The sequence below is a fragment of the Pocillopora damicornis genome, chromosome 6 (genome assembly GCF_964200805.1).
Source record: "Pocillopora damicornis chromosome 6, jaPocDami1.2, whole genome shotgun sequence".
Lineage (NCBI taxonomy): Eukaryota > Metazoa > Cnidaria > Anthozoa > Scleractinia > Pocilloporidae > Pocillopora > Pocillopora damicornis.
In genome coordinates this window covers 19,621,341-19,637,500 of record NC_142675.1, presented here as the reverse complement: position 1 = coordinate 19,637,500, position 16,160 = coordinate 19,621,341, and the positions used below count along the sequence as shown (strand labels likewise).

Genomic DNA, 16,160 nt, shown 5'->3' with positions numbered 1-16,160 from the left:
GTCTTCTAGTACACCTAGAAATTTATAACCATTATTATTAATATCACTATTATTATTATTATTATTATTATTATTATTATTATTATTATTATTATTATAACTATTACTTTTGTGTTGTATCCTTTGAAGACCAGTTTTGGATGTTTTTTATTGCCTTATGTCTGCAGTAAATATTAAGTTAAATTATTATAAATACAACTAATGATTGATATTCCTTCTTTTCTTGCTAAATTTGTTTGTTGGGTTAACATAAGGATGAGATTATTTTCATTGTCCCTTGAGTTAATTTATAGCATTTTGTCATAACATACTGATACTTGGTTAGTGGTACTTCATTTGCAAAGAAGTCCAACCAACCTGATGAAAGTAGGCCAAATGTGCATTTTTAAAACCTATTTGGTGAAGAGTCTTTCATGAGCTGAGTGTCATTAGAGTTTCTTTCTTAATGGAGAATGATTTTCTACACAGATTCCAACCCTACAGATGCTATATTCAAATAAATGAAGAAAGGTATTCCAAGGCCTTCATGCCATCACCAAGCAATATCTTTTCAAACTAAGGAGGGAGAAATATTCCAAGAGGATGTTACCGGTACTGTGCACTGATAACAACAGAAGAAATGGTAAATTTTGATTACTGTAGGCAGGTAAGGAAGGGGAAGTCAAGACAGATTTTTTCATTACAAGTGGGATAGAGCCTTGGAATTTTGGAGCAATGAGACCACAGAAGAGTTGATATTGTATATGTGGCAAGTATCTTAGAGTGAGTTGATAGTGATGGATGGGTCTTATTGAGCATCACAGAACAGCATCATTATGAAATATGGAGAGACTGGAAATGGAGGCAACTTGAGGAGAAAGACTTTTTGTAATTTTAAATAAAATCAATGATGCAAGCTGTTTGGCACAGTGTAATACTAATAATTAAATAACTAACAGGTCATGTGTTCCCTCCAACAGTTTTGATTGGGTTTTGAAGTATGCTTAATTCAAGTTATATTCAAATTCCCTGCTCCAACTTGTGAACTGTACCTAGACATGACCAGAGAACATCAACAGAGAATGTGGCCTCTTAAGCATGTTCACATCAGACCCATGAATTTTTCCACAAAACTTCCTTTGGAATTGTAAAGGTCCAGAGTTTCACATCTAGTGCATTTCCAGAGCTGTAAAATTTTTAAAAAATGACAAACATTTAAATTGCAAAGAATTTATTTAAAACCTTTACATTTACAACAACCCATATAAAGAGAAATCTTACCAACAATTATGAATTAATTGAATAAAATAAAATAAAATAGCCTTGACTCCTCAATCTGTTGTCAACTGTTTTATTTCATCCAAAAGTATATATGGGAAAATTGGAAGGACAGAAAGAGTTACTTTCTGTAATCTGTGAAATAGTATTGAACAATTAGAGCCAAATAGTTGCAAGTAAGTAAAAGGATAGAATGGATTTATTGTATATTAGTGCACTGTAGTTTACTTTATATTTCACAAATTCTGAAAAATCACTATTTCACCTGAAGTTATTTGCTTGAATTATTTGCACTGAAGATATCTATTTCCATAGAAGTGTAGCATGTTCAAGTACAACTGGAAGAGTTTTTTTTTTTAAAAATTACTATCCATTTTTCTTTGTTAGATGAGCAATGTAATTTTGAATTTTGAGCTAGTTTAATTACAGTTTGCACATGTAGTTACAAAAAATATTTAGTACCAATAGCTCCTACTTAGATGACACAAAAAAATGTTAATTTGTTCCAAACACTTACAGTGTATCCTATTTATCCTATTTATCCTATTTATCCTATTTATCCTATTTATCAAGAGAATTTTGTCAACAAAGGATATCATAGCAGGATAAAGGTAGCTAAAATTTATATGGAACATTAAAATGGGAACAACTAGAGTGATTTTACTTAGGCCATGAAACAGTATATAAACAAACCTGTATGACATCAGCATGCATGTTTGATTATTGGATCACCCCATGTTGTGTGTGGCTAACATGAGATAACCCAAAAATTTTTGTAATGCAAAGTAGTTTAAGACCAATTTCACCAGATGGATAAAATCACTCTTTATATTCATCTACAATATCTTGTTGAGGAATAAACCATGACAAAGCTTTGCTCAATTTTCTTCTTCAGTGATGCATGTTAATAATGACAAGAAAGTAATGCTTGTTAATATTGTCATCTGTTAAGAATTTGATTAAATCTGAATTACTGAGGTTTGGTTCTGTTTTCTTTTCTCTTATGAGCATCCCACTTTTGGGGCGGATGTCTCTCTGAAATGAGATACTTTTGAAATGGTTTCTTTAGCACTCAACCCTTCAATTATCCTGTTACAATGTTTTGTCTGACAGTGCATAGTACCCATAGGCCTCTACGTAGATGTACACTTTGCTTGTCAAGCAGAGATAAATCAATAGTTTGCCATCAATATATGCACATGCATCTGTGTAAACAGCAACTTCTGGGAAGATTACTTATTGCCTAAAAACATTTTAAACGCTAAATTGACTAAAATTCTAAGGGTGTGAGTAGTATGCAGATCCCTCTCAACAATCAGAACATCATAATGGTGAAACAACACCAAAACTTGCAGACTGATAAATATTTTTATAGGGAAGACTACATTCTCTTTCCCAGCAAAAAATCTCCTCAGGCTCAGTAATATTTGTCAAATAATCATCAGGCTTTGCGCAGGGGATTCTACAATGTACTGGTTAAAATTTATTGACTTCACCTGAGGGTAACCTTCCTACACCTACCCTGACCCAAAATTCTTTTATGAAATTGAAGAGTGCAATTCCAGCGATCTAACATATAAATGCAGTATATCTGTTTATCCCTATTTCCATGTTTTGAGTGCATTCGAAAATCAAAATAATTTAACAGCTCGTACCCTGCATATGTAATACACCCCAACTTGACATATCCAACATTATCCACTATTTTCCATTTTTCGTTGAATGTAGGAATTCTTGAAAAATGAAATAATTTCTGACAATTTATCCAGCAAGTAGAAAAAATCCTAACATGCCAAATCCAATCTTCACCCCAATTTTCCATTTTCTCAATCAACTCTAGAAACATGGGGTGAATTGTGACAATTCACCCTACAAGTGTATAATATCATAACTTTTCCATATCTAACCTTTACCCCAATTTGTTCAATTAACTCTAGAAAAATGGGGCAAATCTTGACAATTCTTTCCACAAGTGGTTAATATCATGACCTGCAATGTCCAATCTTTACCCTGATTTTCCATTTGTTCAACAAATTCTGGAAAAACAGGATAAGTTCTGACAATTCATCACGTGAGTGGAACATAACCTAAGATGTCATGTCAAATCTTTACCCCAATTTTCCTTTGTTTCAATGAATTAGTTCTAGAAAAACAGGGTAAACACTGAGAATTCATAATACCCTTAGTTCCCCTGAGCCATCTCTTCTCCAAGTTTCCAATTTTGCCATATCAAATCTTTACCCTAATTTTCCATAATCAATTTTCACCCCAATTTTCTGTTTATTGAGTCAATTCTAGAAAAATGGGGTAAAATCTGAGTATTCATCCTATAAGTGGAATACATCCTAACTTGTCATATTCAATCTTTGTCCCGATTTTTTGCATCTTTTTCCAAGAATTCTATAAAATTGGGGTAAAATCGGACAATTCATTCTACAAGTGAAACATATCCCAACTTGTTATATGGAATCTTTACCCAATTTTCCATTACTTTCAGAGAAGAACAATTCATCTCATAAAGAGAATATATCCCAACATGCCAAATGAATTTTTCAATGAATTCTGAAAATGGGCTAAATTGTGTCCATTCATTTTAAAATTGGAATCAATTATAACGCAGGACATCCCTGATTTTCCGTTTTTTCTTATTATCATAAAAAGGGGGTAAATTCTGAGAATTCATCCTAAAAGTGGGATACATTTTAAGTTTCCATATCCAATCTTCAACCTGATCTTCTATTTTTATTTCAATGAATTCCACAAAAATGGAGTAAGTTATAAGAATTCATACCGTAAGTGGAATATATCCTTAGTTGTCATATCCAATCTTTACCCTGATTTTTGTTTTTAATGTATTCTAGAAAAACAGGACAAATTCTGCAAATTCATCCACAAGTAGCTAACATGCTAAGTTCCTACATGCCATCTTTACCCCGGATTTTTTGTTTCATCAGCGAATTCTAGAAAAACAGGGCAAATTATGTGAAATTCATCGTTTAGGTGGATTATATCCTACTGACCTGCCATTGCCATCTTTACCCCAATTTTCAATTTGATCATTGTGTGAATGTCATAAAAGGGGTAAATTATAACAAATCCACCCAAAAGTGCAATAAATCCCACAATGAGTTAGAAACAGTACTTAAAAAAGAACAGCTAAAATCAGTGGAACTGCAATAAAATCACAATCTAATACATTGCCAGAAACTACTCCCTATGTTGCCAAATGCCATCTATTGTCACCACAGAAGTCTTTCACAAAGTATTTAATTCAGCCTGTTCAATTGCCTCTCCCATTTTAAAGTTAACAAAAAAAATTTCCAAGTCTCAAACTACAGAGGGTTGCAACTGTGGGTTGCCTGTTGCAGGAAAATGGTGAGAATAGCTAAAATTTAACATAAAAACCGTCTTCAACTTTTTAAATAGGAGTACAGAGAAACCTTATATTGTTTCACTAAGTTCTCTCATTTTGTTGTATCACAAATTTGTCTTTTGATCTTATGTCATCACATCAGACTTTTCCCTTAACATGTCTCCCTATCCACAAAGTAGTATGGAGTTGTTTGACAAGTGGACTTATCGATGTAAATTTTGTCCTTGGACAACTTGTTAGTGAAGATGCGGAAAAATGGTAGGTTACGTCAATTAGGTATCACAAAACTAACTCTTTTCTCAAACTAAAACTTTCCGAAGGCCTGATAAACTCCGTTTTACTGATAGTGACTTGAAACCGAGACAAGTGCAGATGGGTTTAATATTCCTTTAAGTTTTCATCGAGTTATAACACCTCAAAAAAAATTTTAAGAGTATTGAATCCGGACAATTGCCGGAACTAAAACTTACCTGTAAACCGGGAGCTCCCGGATCAACTCCTGTATCAAACACAGCGATTACGATTCCACGGCCATCATACTCGGGATACTTAGCCAAAAATCTATCTGCGCCCATTTCTCGCTTAGGTAAAAGCCCGTGTCGAAAGTCGCCGGTATTGATAGCCGCCATCTTCGAAATAAATGAAAATACCGCTGACCCAGTGATTTTGGAACAGAGGCAATGAAAACCGGGGGAGGGTAGATGGTGGTTTCGTTCGTAGCTTAGCACAACACGCCTTGGAAGAGGTCTTATGGGGTAAAAAATTCAGTAAGAACATTGAATAGCGTAGTGTAATTGGCATTCTAGAGTTTTTCTAACACTTCAGACACGAGGAATACTTTGGAACAGTACCCTACCCTAATGCCATTCTAGATTTTGTCTCTCATTTTAAATTTTCCCAGGAATGGGATCGCGTTAGGCCCTCATTTGAAGCATAGTTAGTAGAGGAGACTACTAACTATGTTTGAAGTGAATATTCAGTCCGTCACCAGGCCTGGTCCATCACAAATTTTGCAATCTGGCTACTCCCCCTCACAATGGTAAGGAGAAGTTAAATTAAAGTTAAAGGATTAAAAATCATTGCCTCCTGAATTTTCAAGTTTTAAGTCTCTCAAGATAGTAAGATTGTTGGTATAGTTTCAAAAGGAACAAAATATGAATAACAATCACACTTCAGGAATGTGAAACAGACTTGATGACACCCCTGTTAGCAATATCTTTGTCCGGCTCAACTCATTCAACTCAACAGAGTGATCAGTCTACAGATTTGCATCATAATTTTTAATACAATGTCAAGCAGACAGTAGAAATAATAGACTAAGAATGCAGTTTTGTCCATTTTCTCTCACTTTGTAGTCACTTCTGATGCCATGCACATACTGGCAATATGTACTCTCATCCAAAGTAAATGCATTGTAAGATAAATAGAAGGACTTAATCTCTATTCAGCTCTTATAGTCAATGGATTTCTTCAGAGAGATTATCAGTTTCATAAGTTCAGGTTAAGCAGTGCAAATGAGCACAAATTTGCAAGGTTAACACTTAATGTACTGGAGCAAACTTGCAAAAACTTAAAAATTGAGGTTTTTCTTAATCTGAAGGGCTACCTGCAAAAGGTTGGAGCTGAACAAATTGCAAGTGTCATCATTATATCAACAAATGACAAATAGCAATTACCAAGGTAAACCATTTAATAACATTTATGGAATCTTTATAAATTTTTGGCTGTGTGGACCAATTATTTCTCATCATAAAAGGATGTATCAGATGATAAAACAATTGTAAGACATACAAGTCTCTTTCTCTCTTAAAAGAACCCATTCTAAGTAGTCTTCTAAAACTTCAATTTACCTACATCCATAACTACCTTATTTCAATTTTTGAGCTCCTAATTTCTGTTAAGATGGTTTGCCTAGTCCTTACGTGAGTGTTTAGCTGATGTGCCCTTGATGTCCTTTGGATCACTGTCATCATCATCATCTTCAAAAGATCGTTTGAAGGGGGACTCTGGCTCTGAAGGGCCACTTTCATAATGGGTTTCTGTGTCTTCTTCTGAAAAGGAGTCATTAAAGAGAGAATTCATCTGTGATCTCTGCTTAGATTCCAGTCTGTTTGAACTCTGATGAATGCTGATCCGTTCACTTATCCCCTTTTCTGATTTTAATGTATTGCAACCATGTTTTGTTGTAATAACAATGAGATAACAAAAACATCTGGACACTGCTGTGTATAAAACTTCTTTAACGTTCTTCACAACCCAGTTTGTGTCTTGAAAAAATCGTGGGTTGTAAAGAACAACCACTTTTGATTCCAAGCCTTTGAAGCGCCTGATGCTTTCAACCACTACTTTGTTTTCAGGTGAATTGTATAGAAACAGGTCTTCCGCATTTTGAGTCTCAATTCCCATATTATTGAGTTCTGAACTGATACCATCTCGAATATCTACATTTTCTGTCAGAATGCAGATGTCCTTGTTATCAACTTTGTTTCTGCGGAGCTTTTTTATCTGCTTCATAATGCATGCCGCACCAGCATCCTCTGTGACCTTTCTGTTTTTCAGCGAGCTGTCCCATGTAATTTCTAGTCCACGTACACGGTGCCCTAACTTGATAGGTTCTGCATTGGAATTGTTGGCCCCAAAGTACTTCTTTGACTGATCAAAGACACTTTCAGTGCTTCTGAGAACTTTGGTGAGCTTCAAGCCTCTCCTTATTGATTTCCAGTGCTGTGTGTACTGCTCTTCAGAAGGGCTAAGATGCTGATTGGTATCATAAAAGAACCAGATGTGTTTGGGTTCACCAAATAAGCAATCATCATCCTCATCCTTAAGCAACCTCTTAAAAAGGGTTGGCCATCTGTTACCACGAAGGTCTTGGCATTCGTCAACAAATACATGATCATACTGTTGAGTAAACACAGATCCTTGCTCTAAAACTTCCAATGCTTGGGCAACATATTTCTCTTTCTCTTGATCAGAGTCACCACATCTGGACCCAGTTATGTCAAAGAGAAGTGACTGAAAAGTTTTCACTTCAACTACTTCCTTTAACTCTCCAGATTTCAGAAAGCTGATCAACTTATCTTCAAACACTTTGGCAAACATCATGAACAATGGCCTGTTGTAACAGGCCACAAGTATTTTTTCTTCAGTGCCCCGCAAGAGTGCATTCTGAGCAAGCATTAATACTTTTTTCATCAGTAGCCATGTCTTTCCACTACCAGCTGGGCCTGTTATCCATTGCTCTGGCACTGAATTCAACATTACTGACAACTGCTCCGTTGTGAACATCTCTAGCACCTCTTTGTTTTGATCAATTGACTTGCTGAGGGTATAAGGAATGCTGTGTGACATTCCAACAAAGCTGCAATTTTTGAGAAGTGTTTTAGGAAGCAATCTTTTTTGTCCTTACAAAAAATATTGAAATTAAGTAGCCCCTCCTATGGATTAAACTAGAGCTCAGGAGCAGTGCTCCAAATGCCAAGCCTCCTTCATAAAGCAACTGTCAACAATCACTTTGCTGAATATTATCAACCTACACACAAGACCATTGACTGGGACTCTAAACAATGCTTTAATGCCAAAATCTGGAAAGCTAGTTCACTAACTTAACCCTCCAACTCCCAAGATCTTATTAGTAATTCTCCTTACCATCTTTCATATAGTTCCTGTGATGTAAGTTTGGAGAATTTGGTATTGGATCAACTAATAATTCCCTAATTAACATTTTTCTTTATTCTCATCAATTGTCTGCTTGATATTGTATTGATATTGTAAGGAGAAATTCTGTCTTGGTCACTCATGGGAGTTAAAGAGTTAAGACAGAATCATGTCCACAGATGTCAACATATAATGGCACCATGAAAACCACTTGTACATAACAGTTACAATTACACAAACAAACCATGCAGAATGACCTGACATTACCGACACATGTACAGTGTAAACTGACCAATCAGGACCCACTTTTGCCATGAGTCTTATGGCCAATAACACCCTGGCCAACTGAACAATCAACCCAACTTATAATACTCAATGAATAACAACTCTTCACTAGACTCCAATGATGACTTCTGTTAAGGTTGTCAAATCATCAGTCACCACTCTCAAACAGCCCTTCTGAGGACCTCAAGCATTGACCAATAATTGGTCAATTAATTATTAATCAGACTACAGGATCAAATTATAAGATATTTGAACCAACCACAACATAGAAAAAACAGAAAGCATAAATTATATATTCTTGTAACTCACCGCATGACAAGGTATTCAAACAGTTCTTGATCAAAACCTGTCTCCCTCTTGACTTTTTTGTCCCACCACTCAGAAAATGCCTTCACATTTTCACAATCCTCCTTGAAGACACCATTAGAAGGGTTTACACCTGAGTCATCTGGACGTGGGCAGTTTGGCATAACAACAAACCCTGGGTATGTGGAAAGTAACTCATGGTCAATTTTTCTTTTCTTTCTGCGCTGGACATTCTCCTCAATAAAAGCTTGTAAAGATTTCTTGTCTTTCTCAATTTGTTTAGCTGCTTGGGCAAATTTACCACTTGTTTTATCTGCTGCCTTCACCTGCAAAAACGAAATTCTTGGAACTTAAAATCATATAACCATACATACAGTCTCACCTGTACTTTCCCTTTGCACCCTAACATCAGTATCCATATTCTCTATGCTGTTCTCTAGACATTTCTGGTAATTTAGTTAAGCAAACAGTTTTGTGTTTAGAGGCTTGCATGCACCTACTGTGAAAAAAAAAAATTTCTTAACCTATATGTTACAAGCTTTACAGATATTTTCCATGTTTTTTTTAGAGGTAGCCTGTGTAAGATGATATTTTCCACAAGACACACTATTTTCTTCACAGTAGAGGTGACCACTTAATAAAGATGGAAAGGGAAAAAATTATAGACTGACAACTGACTGCATAATACAGGGTGACTGCTTAATACAATGACAGGTTAAATGATGTCAAGTTATGTTCTCTTAAACACCTGGAAGTTCTCTTTAAAGAGAATAGATTCAGAGTTGGAGCTTTGAAACTGGCAGTAAATGTAATTAGCTAATTATTTTGCTAAATGATCTAAAATATAGGAGGACATCACTACAATTTGGCTCTTTGAAGTTAAATATATTTTTTATCTCATCTATACTGACAATGAGTTCACTTCAACACCCTTAAAAGCAGCAGATTGTCAAACCTGGCTATTTTATGTAAAAAGCTTTCCAAGAATGGGTAAAGAAATAAAAGGATTTGCAAACAAGTTTTACTGATTGGGCTTTGCAAATCATATAAACATTAAAAGAAAACTCAATTATGAATGAGTAAACTAATATTAGAAACTGCTTTAAATACAAATATCTTATACTGAGTAGGTAAGTCAGTCTAACAATAAATACATTTCTTCTGGATAATAATACTTTCTAGAGAAAGATGTTTTTCGTCTGGTCACAAGAACCTTTCTCTATTTCTTTACCAAGCTCAAAACTAACCATCTCTCTTATTCTATTTACATAATACTTTCTGTTACCTGGAAAAATATGATTCCCCACTGGTGATGAATAACAACAAAATCATGCTCTCCAATCAGCCACTTCTCTTCCCTTCTTTTTGATTTCTTATTCCATTCAGAAACCAACTCCGCAAAATTGTAAGAGTGAATAACAAACATTTTTTCTGAACGACTCTCTCCAAACCCTTGTAACAGGTCAAAAAACATCTTTTCTGTTTGCTCTCCATCATTCAGTTCACGTTCTTTGCATGGGAACACACATGGGACCATATATGTTCTTGATGGGTGTCTCCAGTCTTGATATTCATTATCCAGAAGATCAGTCACCTCATCGTCCCAGTTTCTCTCTCGCTTATCATTGAGGTCATTTTGGCACCCAGTTCTAACGGTAGGTACACCCGGCATTTTGTCTGTTGATTTCTATAAAATATAGCCAAGGGTAGGGTATGTATTAGCCTAATAGCAAGCATTCTTAAACTACAGATCAGTTGGTTTGAGTTACACTCTGGCCATTAAGTAAGCGATAGGTACTAGGTAAGGTAAACACAGGGCAGAGCCTTTCACGAGCGAAGTGGCCAATGCGGCGAAGTCTTACACTGGTTTCAATAACATGAAAAAAATAGGACTACTGGGATATCAGTCCATCGCTGGTTACTTTTCAGGTTCTCCCGAATGTTTTCTTCTAACAATTTCAGCTCCTGGGTAGAGAGAGGCTCTAGGAAAGTAAAGTGCCATGCTGAAGAACACAAAACAATGATCACACGTATCGTGTTAACACCCTGTTGGCGTTGATTTCAAGAAATGATCTGCAAGGAAGAATTCTTTGTCTTCAACGCCAAATGAAAGTTAAATTTCCTGCCAGATCTCTAAAGTAAGTTATCTAAACTTAATTGATCGATTTCAGTCGAACACAACCCATAGTTTAGTTCGGTTAAGTTCAACTGAAAATCTTTTCGACATGCCTTCTGGAAATTTCGAGCATATTAAACACCGCCCTACATTTTCCGGGCATTCATCAAAATTCAACAAGCTTCAAGAAGTTCTCTACAATTAGGCGTTATTTCCATTCTACATAATAGCGTTTGTATCCGTTTAAACGCTACAAAGAGTCACTGCTTGCGAAATGAAACCACACTCGAGAAAACGGCGATTGGATCACTTTCGATTTCATTCACCGTTTCAATCTGTCGATCTGATCTGTTGTTCAATCAACATTTCATTCCTAATTGATCGATCTTTCGCGAAATAAAAGATAAATTAGGTATTACTCACTGCTTCAAGAAGTTCGCCCGCCAAGAAAGCAAAGTAACTGCAATTTTCGCCAAGAGCGTCAAAGTTTCACTTACTGATAACCAAACCGAAAGTGCAACTGAACGTGAAAAAGATGAATTTGGCGCGAATCGATATCACACTCATTCCCAGGCTTTTCAGTCCACCGGAGACAAGGCTGAAACTGTGTCATTCCCAGTCTTCCTACGATACATCACAAAATAAGTATTTGTTCACTATGAAAAAAGCCACCGAAATGACGATCAATGGTGTTAGGATCGGCGAATTAAAGCGTTACTGAGTACCTGTAGACTGGAGAACTGGACACTAGATAGGGAAGACACGAAGTACAATTCATTACTCGATCAGGTACTCAGCAGCAGGAGGGAGCCCAATAAAAGAGTCGGACTGTAATCAGCGCGAAGCTCCAGAGGCTGTGCAGGGGTAGGGACTGGAAGGCCTCTAGCCTTCCCCCCCCCCAGACCCACCTCTGTGCATTGAAAATTATAAATTAACGAAAGTGGCAAAAATTAGAATAAATTTTTCATAAATTCGTAAAGGATCCGTTTTCGACTAAAAAACTTTTTTAAGACGGCTTAATCGCGAAACAAATTTACAGTTGATTGTCGAATTTTGTCACTCTAAGTGCAGCTATTACATTGTTAACAGAGATTTTTAATTGAATCAGATCGACAATATTGCATATCATTTGTTCTGTCGTTACCGCAGTAAGTTCAACTTAAAGCTCATCTAATGGAGTGTTTACGACATTGCAATTGAAATCAAAGGGTTGTACCCAGTCTCGTACCCAGTCCTTACATGGCCACACGGTTGTAACAGTCGCACGGTAGGATCTTGGTTCAAGATTAGTGCACATCATACATAAAATGGCCAGAGTGTCAAACTTTCCGAGAGGGTGAGAGTTGGGGGAAAGGAAAAGAAGGAAAGGCCTTCCTCTCCCTCTCGCTCCGTCCACGCCCCGTTCCCATGGATGTCTGATACTCAGGCCATATTGGAAAGTGATGAGCAAAGAAGTCTCAGTTCGACTCAGTATATAAACTTATTAAAAAAAAAGGTCGGGACATGCACACTTCTTAAGATAATGTGAGAGCCAGCTTTTGATCGAGCCCTCTTCTGGTGCTTTAAGGTTCTCCTTCAGTTTTCTAACTGAACTTTTTTCATAGACCTGTGCTGAATTCTCACCGACCACTTAAAAAAGGGAAGTCTGCTCCACTGCTTATCTCTGTTATGGCTACATCCTTCGATTGAACGCAAGTGAGATTCCTTCGCCAGCTGTCTCAATGGCTAAATGGATCAACTACGGAAGGAACAGCGAATGGTACAGATTTCTCGGAATCTACGGTAGCGATACAAATTAATGAGGCTAATGACTATATCCCAATTATTGCTTTCTGTTATTTCGAAATTAAAAAATACAGTATCGTTCTGTTTCGAGGTGCCTCTGCCCTTAAGATCGAGCAGGCAGAGCACTTTGGGCAGAATTTACCCTTTCACTCCAAGATCTCATCGGTAATTCTCCTTATTGTCTGCCATACAACTTTTATTGATGCTAGTTCTGAGAACTTTGTATTGAATCAACTGATGATTCCCTGATTCGAATTTTCCTTTATCCTCATCACTTTTCCGTCTGATGTTGTATTGACATTGCAAACTACAGGCAAGTCGGAGAACTATCTTAAGCACAACACAGACGCCACGCGACAAAGAATCGACTTGTGCTTATTCTTAGTATTCGATGCTCCCGATCTGCTTCCTTTGACAAATGCCTCGCCAAAAAGGTCTTAAACTCATTACAGACTTCCTGAGGGCGCTGTAAGTCCCACCCTTAAGTATGAAGGTACCCTTGCGCCTACATCAATATTGGTACTGACTCTAGGTCAAGATTGCATCTTTGAGTTTACATTTTAAGCCAATTTGAACAATCGGATATTAATTAAAATTAATGAATGACTACATAGATTGCAGCAATTTTTAATTAAGCGTCGAAAGTAGTCCAAGATTGCATTGGCTTTGCTTTAATTTGCCCTGTGATCGGATTAGAAAACTTGCGCCACTTTCTCATGCAACCACTCAGATGCAAAACTAAAACCAAACGCGCTTTGGTCGCCCGCGTTTTCCCGCGCTTTAGGCGGTTTGGTTACTTTTACTTTGAGTTCTTATTAGCTCCTAGAGGTATTTTTTCTTTCCTCTGATTGGCCGTCATGATTAATTTGGTTTTGATTTATGACACTGCATCAAAAAGCGCTCTAATTTAGACATTAATTATCCGGTTTTCCATTGAAAACCAAGGAAGACAGTCAGACCGTCGATTATGATAACGGGTTTAAGTCACTTTTGCATAGCGAAGGCCTACCTGGTTTGTGTCAATTAATTAAAAGAATAACATACTCAGATTTAATTTTTTTTTCTGTTTCATAGGACAAAACATTGTCTCTTACCCTTCTTCGGCGAACTCTTTCAGTCTTTAAAATTTGCAGCTGCCAAGAACTAAAATTCTTGAGAAAGCATGTGGTGCCGCAGAGTAAGAACAATGACTTCCTTGCACTCTTTCTCTTCCACACCTCATGATGTTTACGTCCATAGGAGCCTCTTGTCATGGGACTCACTTTTAGGCTGTTGTGTCTGTTGCAGCACCTCCATCAGCTGTCCAGGCATAGTCGGCTGCTTTACTCACCTCCTTCTTTCCGGTTTCCTGACCGGAAGTCATACTTGTCGGACGAAGGCTACAGCGGTGGACCAGAAAAGAAACTACAATCCAACGAGCTTGTCATGATGGAATTGAGATGGGTCAATAAAAAGTTGCTTTTCCCCTGTACGGAAATCGTCTTTCCTAAAAATAACACATGAAGGTTCTTCAAGTCCTGCTCAACTGAAGACATTTTTAGATAAGTTGAAATCAATCCAAGTTCAAAGCAGTTGCGTGTGATTTGATACAGCTAGGAATATGATGAGCTGAATTACACACGCCTTTTGCCGGATTGGTTCCCATTGATGACCTATTTGGGGAAAAGACGCATAGATGACGTATCAGTAAGCAACATCTCACTTTTTTTTTTAACATGAAATAAATAGATCCCAAGATGCCCTGCGTTTGTTCAGTAATAGATCACAGATGACGTCAAAATGTGGTGAGAATACCAGTGACACACCTAGTTGCCCCTCTTGCAACTTTTTATGTTCTAAGCACACTTTTCCGTCACCTCTGATCAATTTAATGAACAGTCGCATGGCAACATCAAATCTTAACTTGATCGAGCTTTTTCATGGTTTCAAAATAAATTTGTTTAAGATGAAAATAAATTTCGATTTCGTCAAAAAAGATAAACGCACTGCCACAAGGAAACGAGCAGAAAGACTTGAGGACGAACAGATTAAAGAGAGGACGGACTTGCTATATTTGGTGGGACGAACTAATTGAGTTAGGGGCGAACTAGTATGGGGGAAACTTGCAAGGGGGCGAAGCCTCCAAATGCTATGTTCAATAATACAATTAATGAAGAAGTAGTTGAAATTCCTATTAAAAAATTAATATAATGATTCATAAAGCCGTTAACAAAAATGAGAATGCTTAAAGAAACATGCGGTTCATAATGAAAAGGGGAAGGTATGTCGAATGTCCAGTGTCAGCAGTCGCCTCGAGAAAACTTGGTGGTTGATGGCAAATCTTCGACTTTTTATGGCGCGACTGAGAGGAGAACGTCAGTCTGAGTAACCAGTTATTATTCATTGCCTTGGAGCCGGAAGGGGTTGGAAAGAAGGATTTTGGGGGATTACATGATTTTCAGGGGCAACAGAGAGGGGGTGCGTCGTCGCCAAAAGAATATAAAGGTAGAGACTATGGAAAGTTGACTGTTAATGAGGGGAATTAATCATTAAAATACTTCAGAGCCTTCGGGGGGAGGGATGGGGGGGAAATCAGACAAATTTCGTTGCGACACAACCACAGTTCTCCGATCCTCCTCCCCAACCCAGGTAATAAATAACCGCAATGGTTGCTAGGCACCTAGAAATTTTTCTCTTTTTTTAATTTTTTTTTTCGTGCAACAGCATATTAACACTGAGAAGATCATGAAAGTTCTGCACTCTTACACTTTGGATTAACAGCGCTCTCTACCTGTAAGAGAAAGCTTCACTGAAATCTGTAAAATCCAAGAGTTTTACAGTTTGAGAGGACTGACACGACATTAAATTACCCCCTGCTTACTTCCTGGGGCACGATTCTCATTACAAAGGCATTATTAAGTTGATGAATTTTTTGGGAGACAATGAATGTTCATTTGCAGCAGTTGACGACGAGAAAACCATCTGTCAAGACTACAGCTTAACATCTTTATTAATAGTCTAAAACACCCAGAAGCTGAGAGCAGATATGTTTTGACAAGAAGCCATTCATGAATGTAAAATTTCAAGGTCACCAGACAACTAACAGATAAAACATACTACACATTTTCGACCTTCGCTGCTTTTCCAAGTTTATCAGCCACAAGGGCAGTCCACTTCCATCCTTGCGATAATTCAGCGATCAACACTTGCTAATAGTTTTTTTTTCTATATTTTTCGAGTGCTCTTCTGTAATGTCAAAGACTTTTTGTCAGCTTTAACCATGATCTAGGTCATAATATAGTGGATAAAACGTGGCCACCTTTTCAGAATCATCTTATGACAAGAAATGATCCTTTCGAGATGAAGCAGTAGATATTCGTGGGGGCTTCAGTCATTGTTGCT

The 16,160-nt window shown here is 37.1% G+C and overlaps 2 protein-coding genes and 1 long non-coding RNA gene across 6 annotated transcripts in view; 1 reads left to right on the top strand and 2 right to left on the bottom strand.

Annotated features, from left to right (window-relative positions):
• Positions 1-5,275, bottom strand: part of LOC149044338 (tripeptidyl-peptidase 2-like) — a 6,250-nt gene extending 975 nt beyond the window's left edge. Inside the window, exons 1-2 of the mRNA XM_089208813.1 lie at positions 5,101-5,275; positions 1-14 (exon numbers count right to left, since the gene is read on the bottom strand). The exon at positions 1-14 is cut by the window's left edge and continues 975 nt beyond it. Of these exons, the coding sequence (XP_089064939.1) occupies positions 6-14; positions 5,101-5,259 (168 nt within the window). The 5' untranslated portion in view covers positions 5,260-5,275 and the 3' untranslated portion in view covers positions 1-5. The remainder of the gene's footprint in view (positions 15-5,100) is intronic.
• A 620-nt stretch (positions 5,276-5,895) lies between these two features.
• LOC113675278 (uncharacterized) lies at positions 5,896-11,554 on the bottom strand. Its single transcript, XM_089208803.1, has 4 exons — positions 11,418-11,554; positions 10,164-10,565; positions 8,882-9,204; positions 5,896-7,991 (listed from the first exon to the last, which is right to left on the bottom strand). The coding sequence occupies exons 2-4, from the start codon at positions 10,548-10,550 to the stop codon at positions 6,542-6,544; spliced, it is 2,160 nt and encodes a 719-aa protein (XP_089064929.1). The 5' UTR covers positions 10,551-10,565; positions 11,418-11,554; the 3' UTR covers positions 5,896-6,541.
• LOC149044337 (uncharacterized) lies at positions 10,397-14,972 on the top strand. 4 transcript variants are annotated; one of them, XR_016187461.1, is made up of 4 exons: positions 10,397-10,533; positions 12,599-12,776; positions 13,854-13,956; positions 14,067-14,972. It is a non-coding gene; the product is annotated as an uncharacterized LOC149044337 (long non-coding RNA). The 4 variants fall into 4 exon arrangements; XR_016187462.1 differs by having other exon boundaries at positions 10,500-11,016; XR_016187463.1 differs by lacking the exon at positions 13,854-13,956.
• The last annotated feature ends 1,188 nt before the right edge of the window (positions 14,973-16,160 follow it).

Excerpts from the sequence above, each read along its gene's own strand:
- LOC113675278 (XM_089208803.1), bottom strand. The coding sequence starts at position 10,550 with ATGCCGGGTGTACCTACCGTTAGAACTGGGTGCCAAAATGACCTCAAT. Across the intron at positions 9,205-10,163 it reads GGGGAATCATATTTTTCCAG|GTGAAGGCAGCAGATAAAAC; the intron begins GTAACAGAAAGT and ends TCGTTTTTGCAG. Across the intron at positions 7,992-8,881 it reads TTTGAATACCTTGTCATGCG|CTTTGTTGGAATGTCACACA; the intron begins GTGAGTTACAAG and ends CAAAAATTGCAG.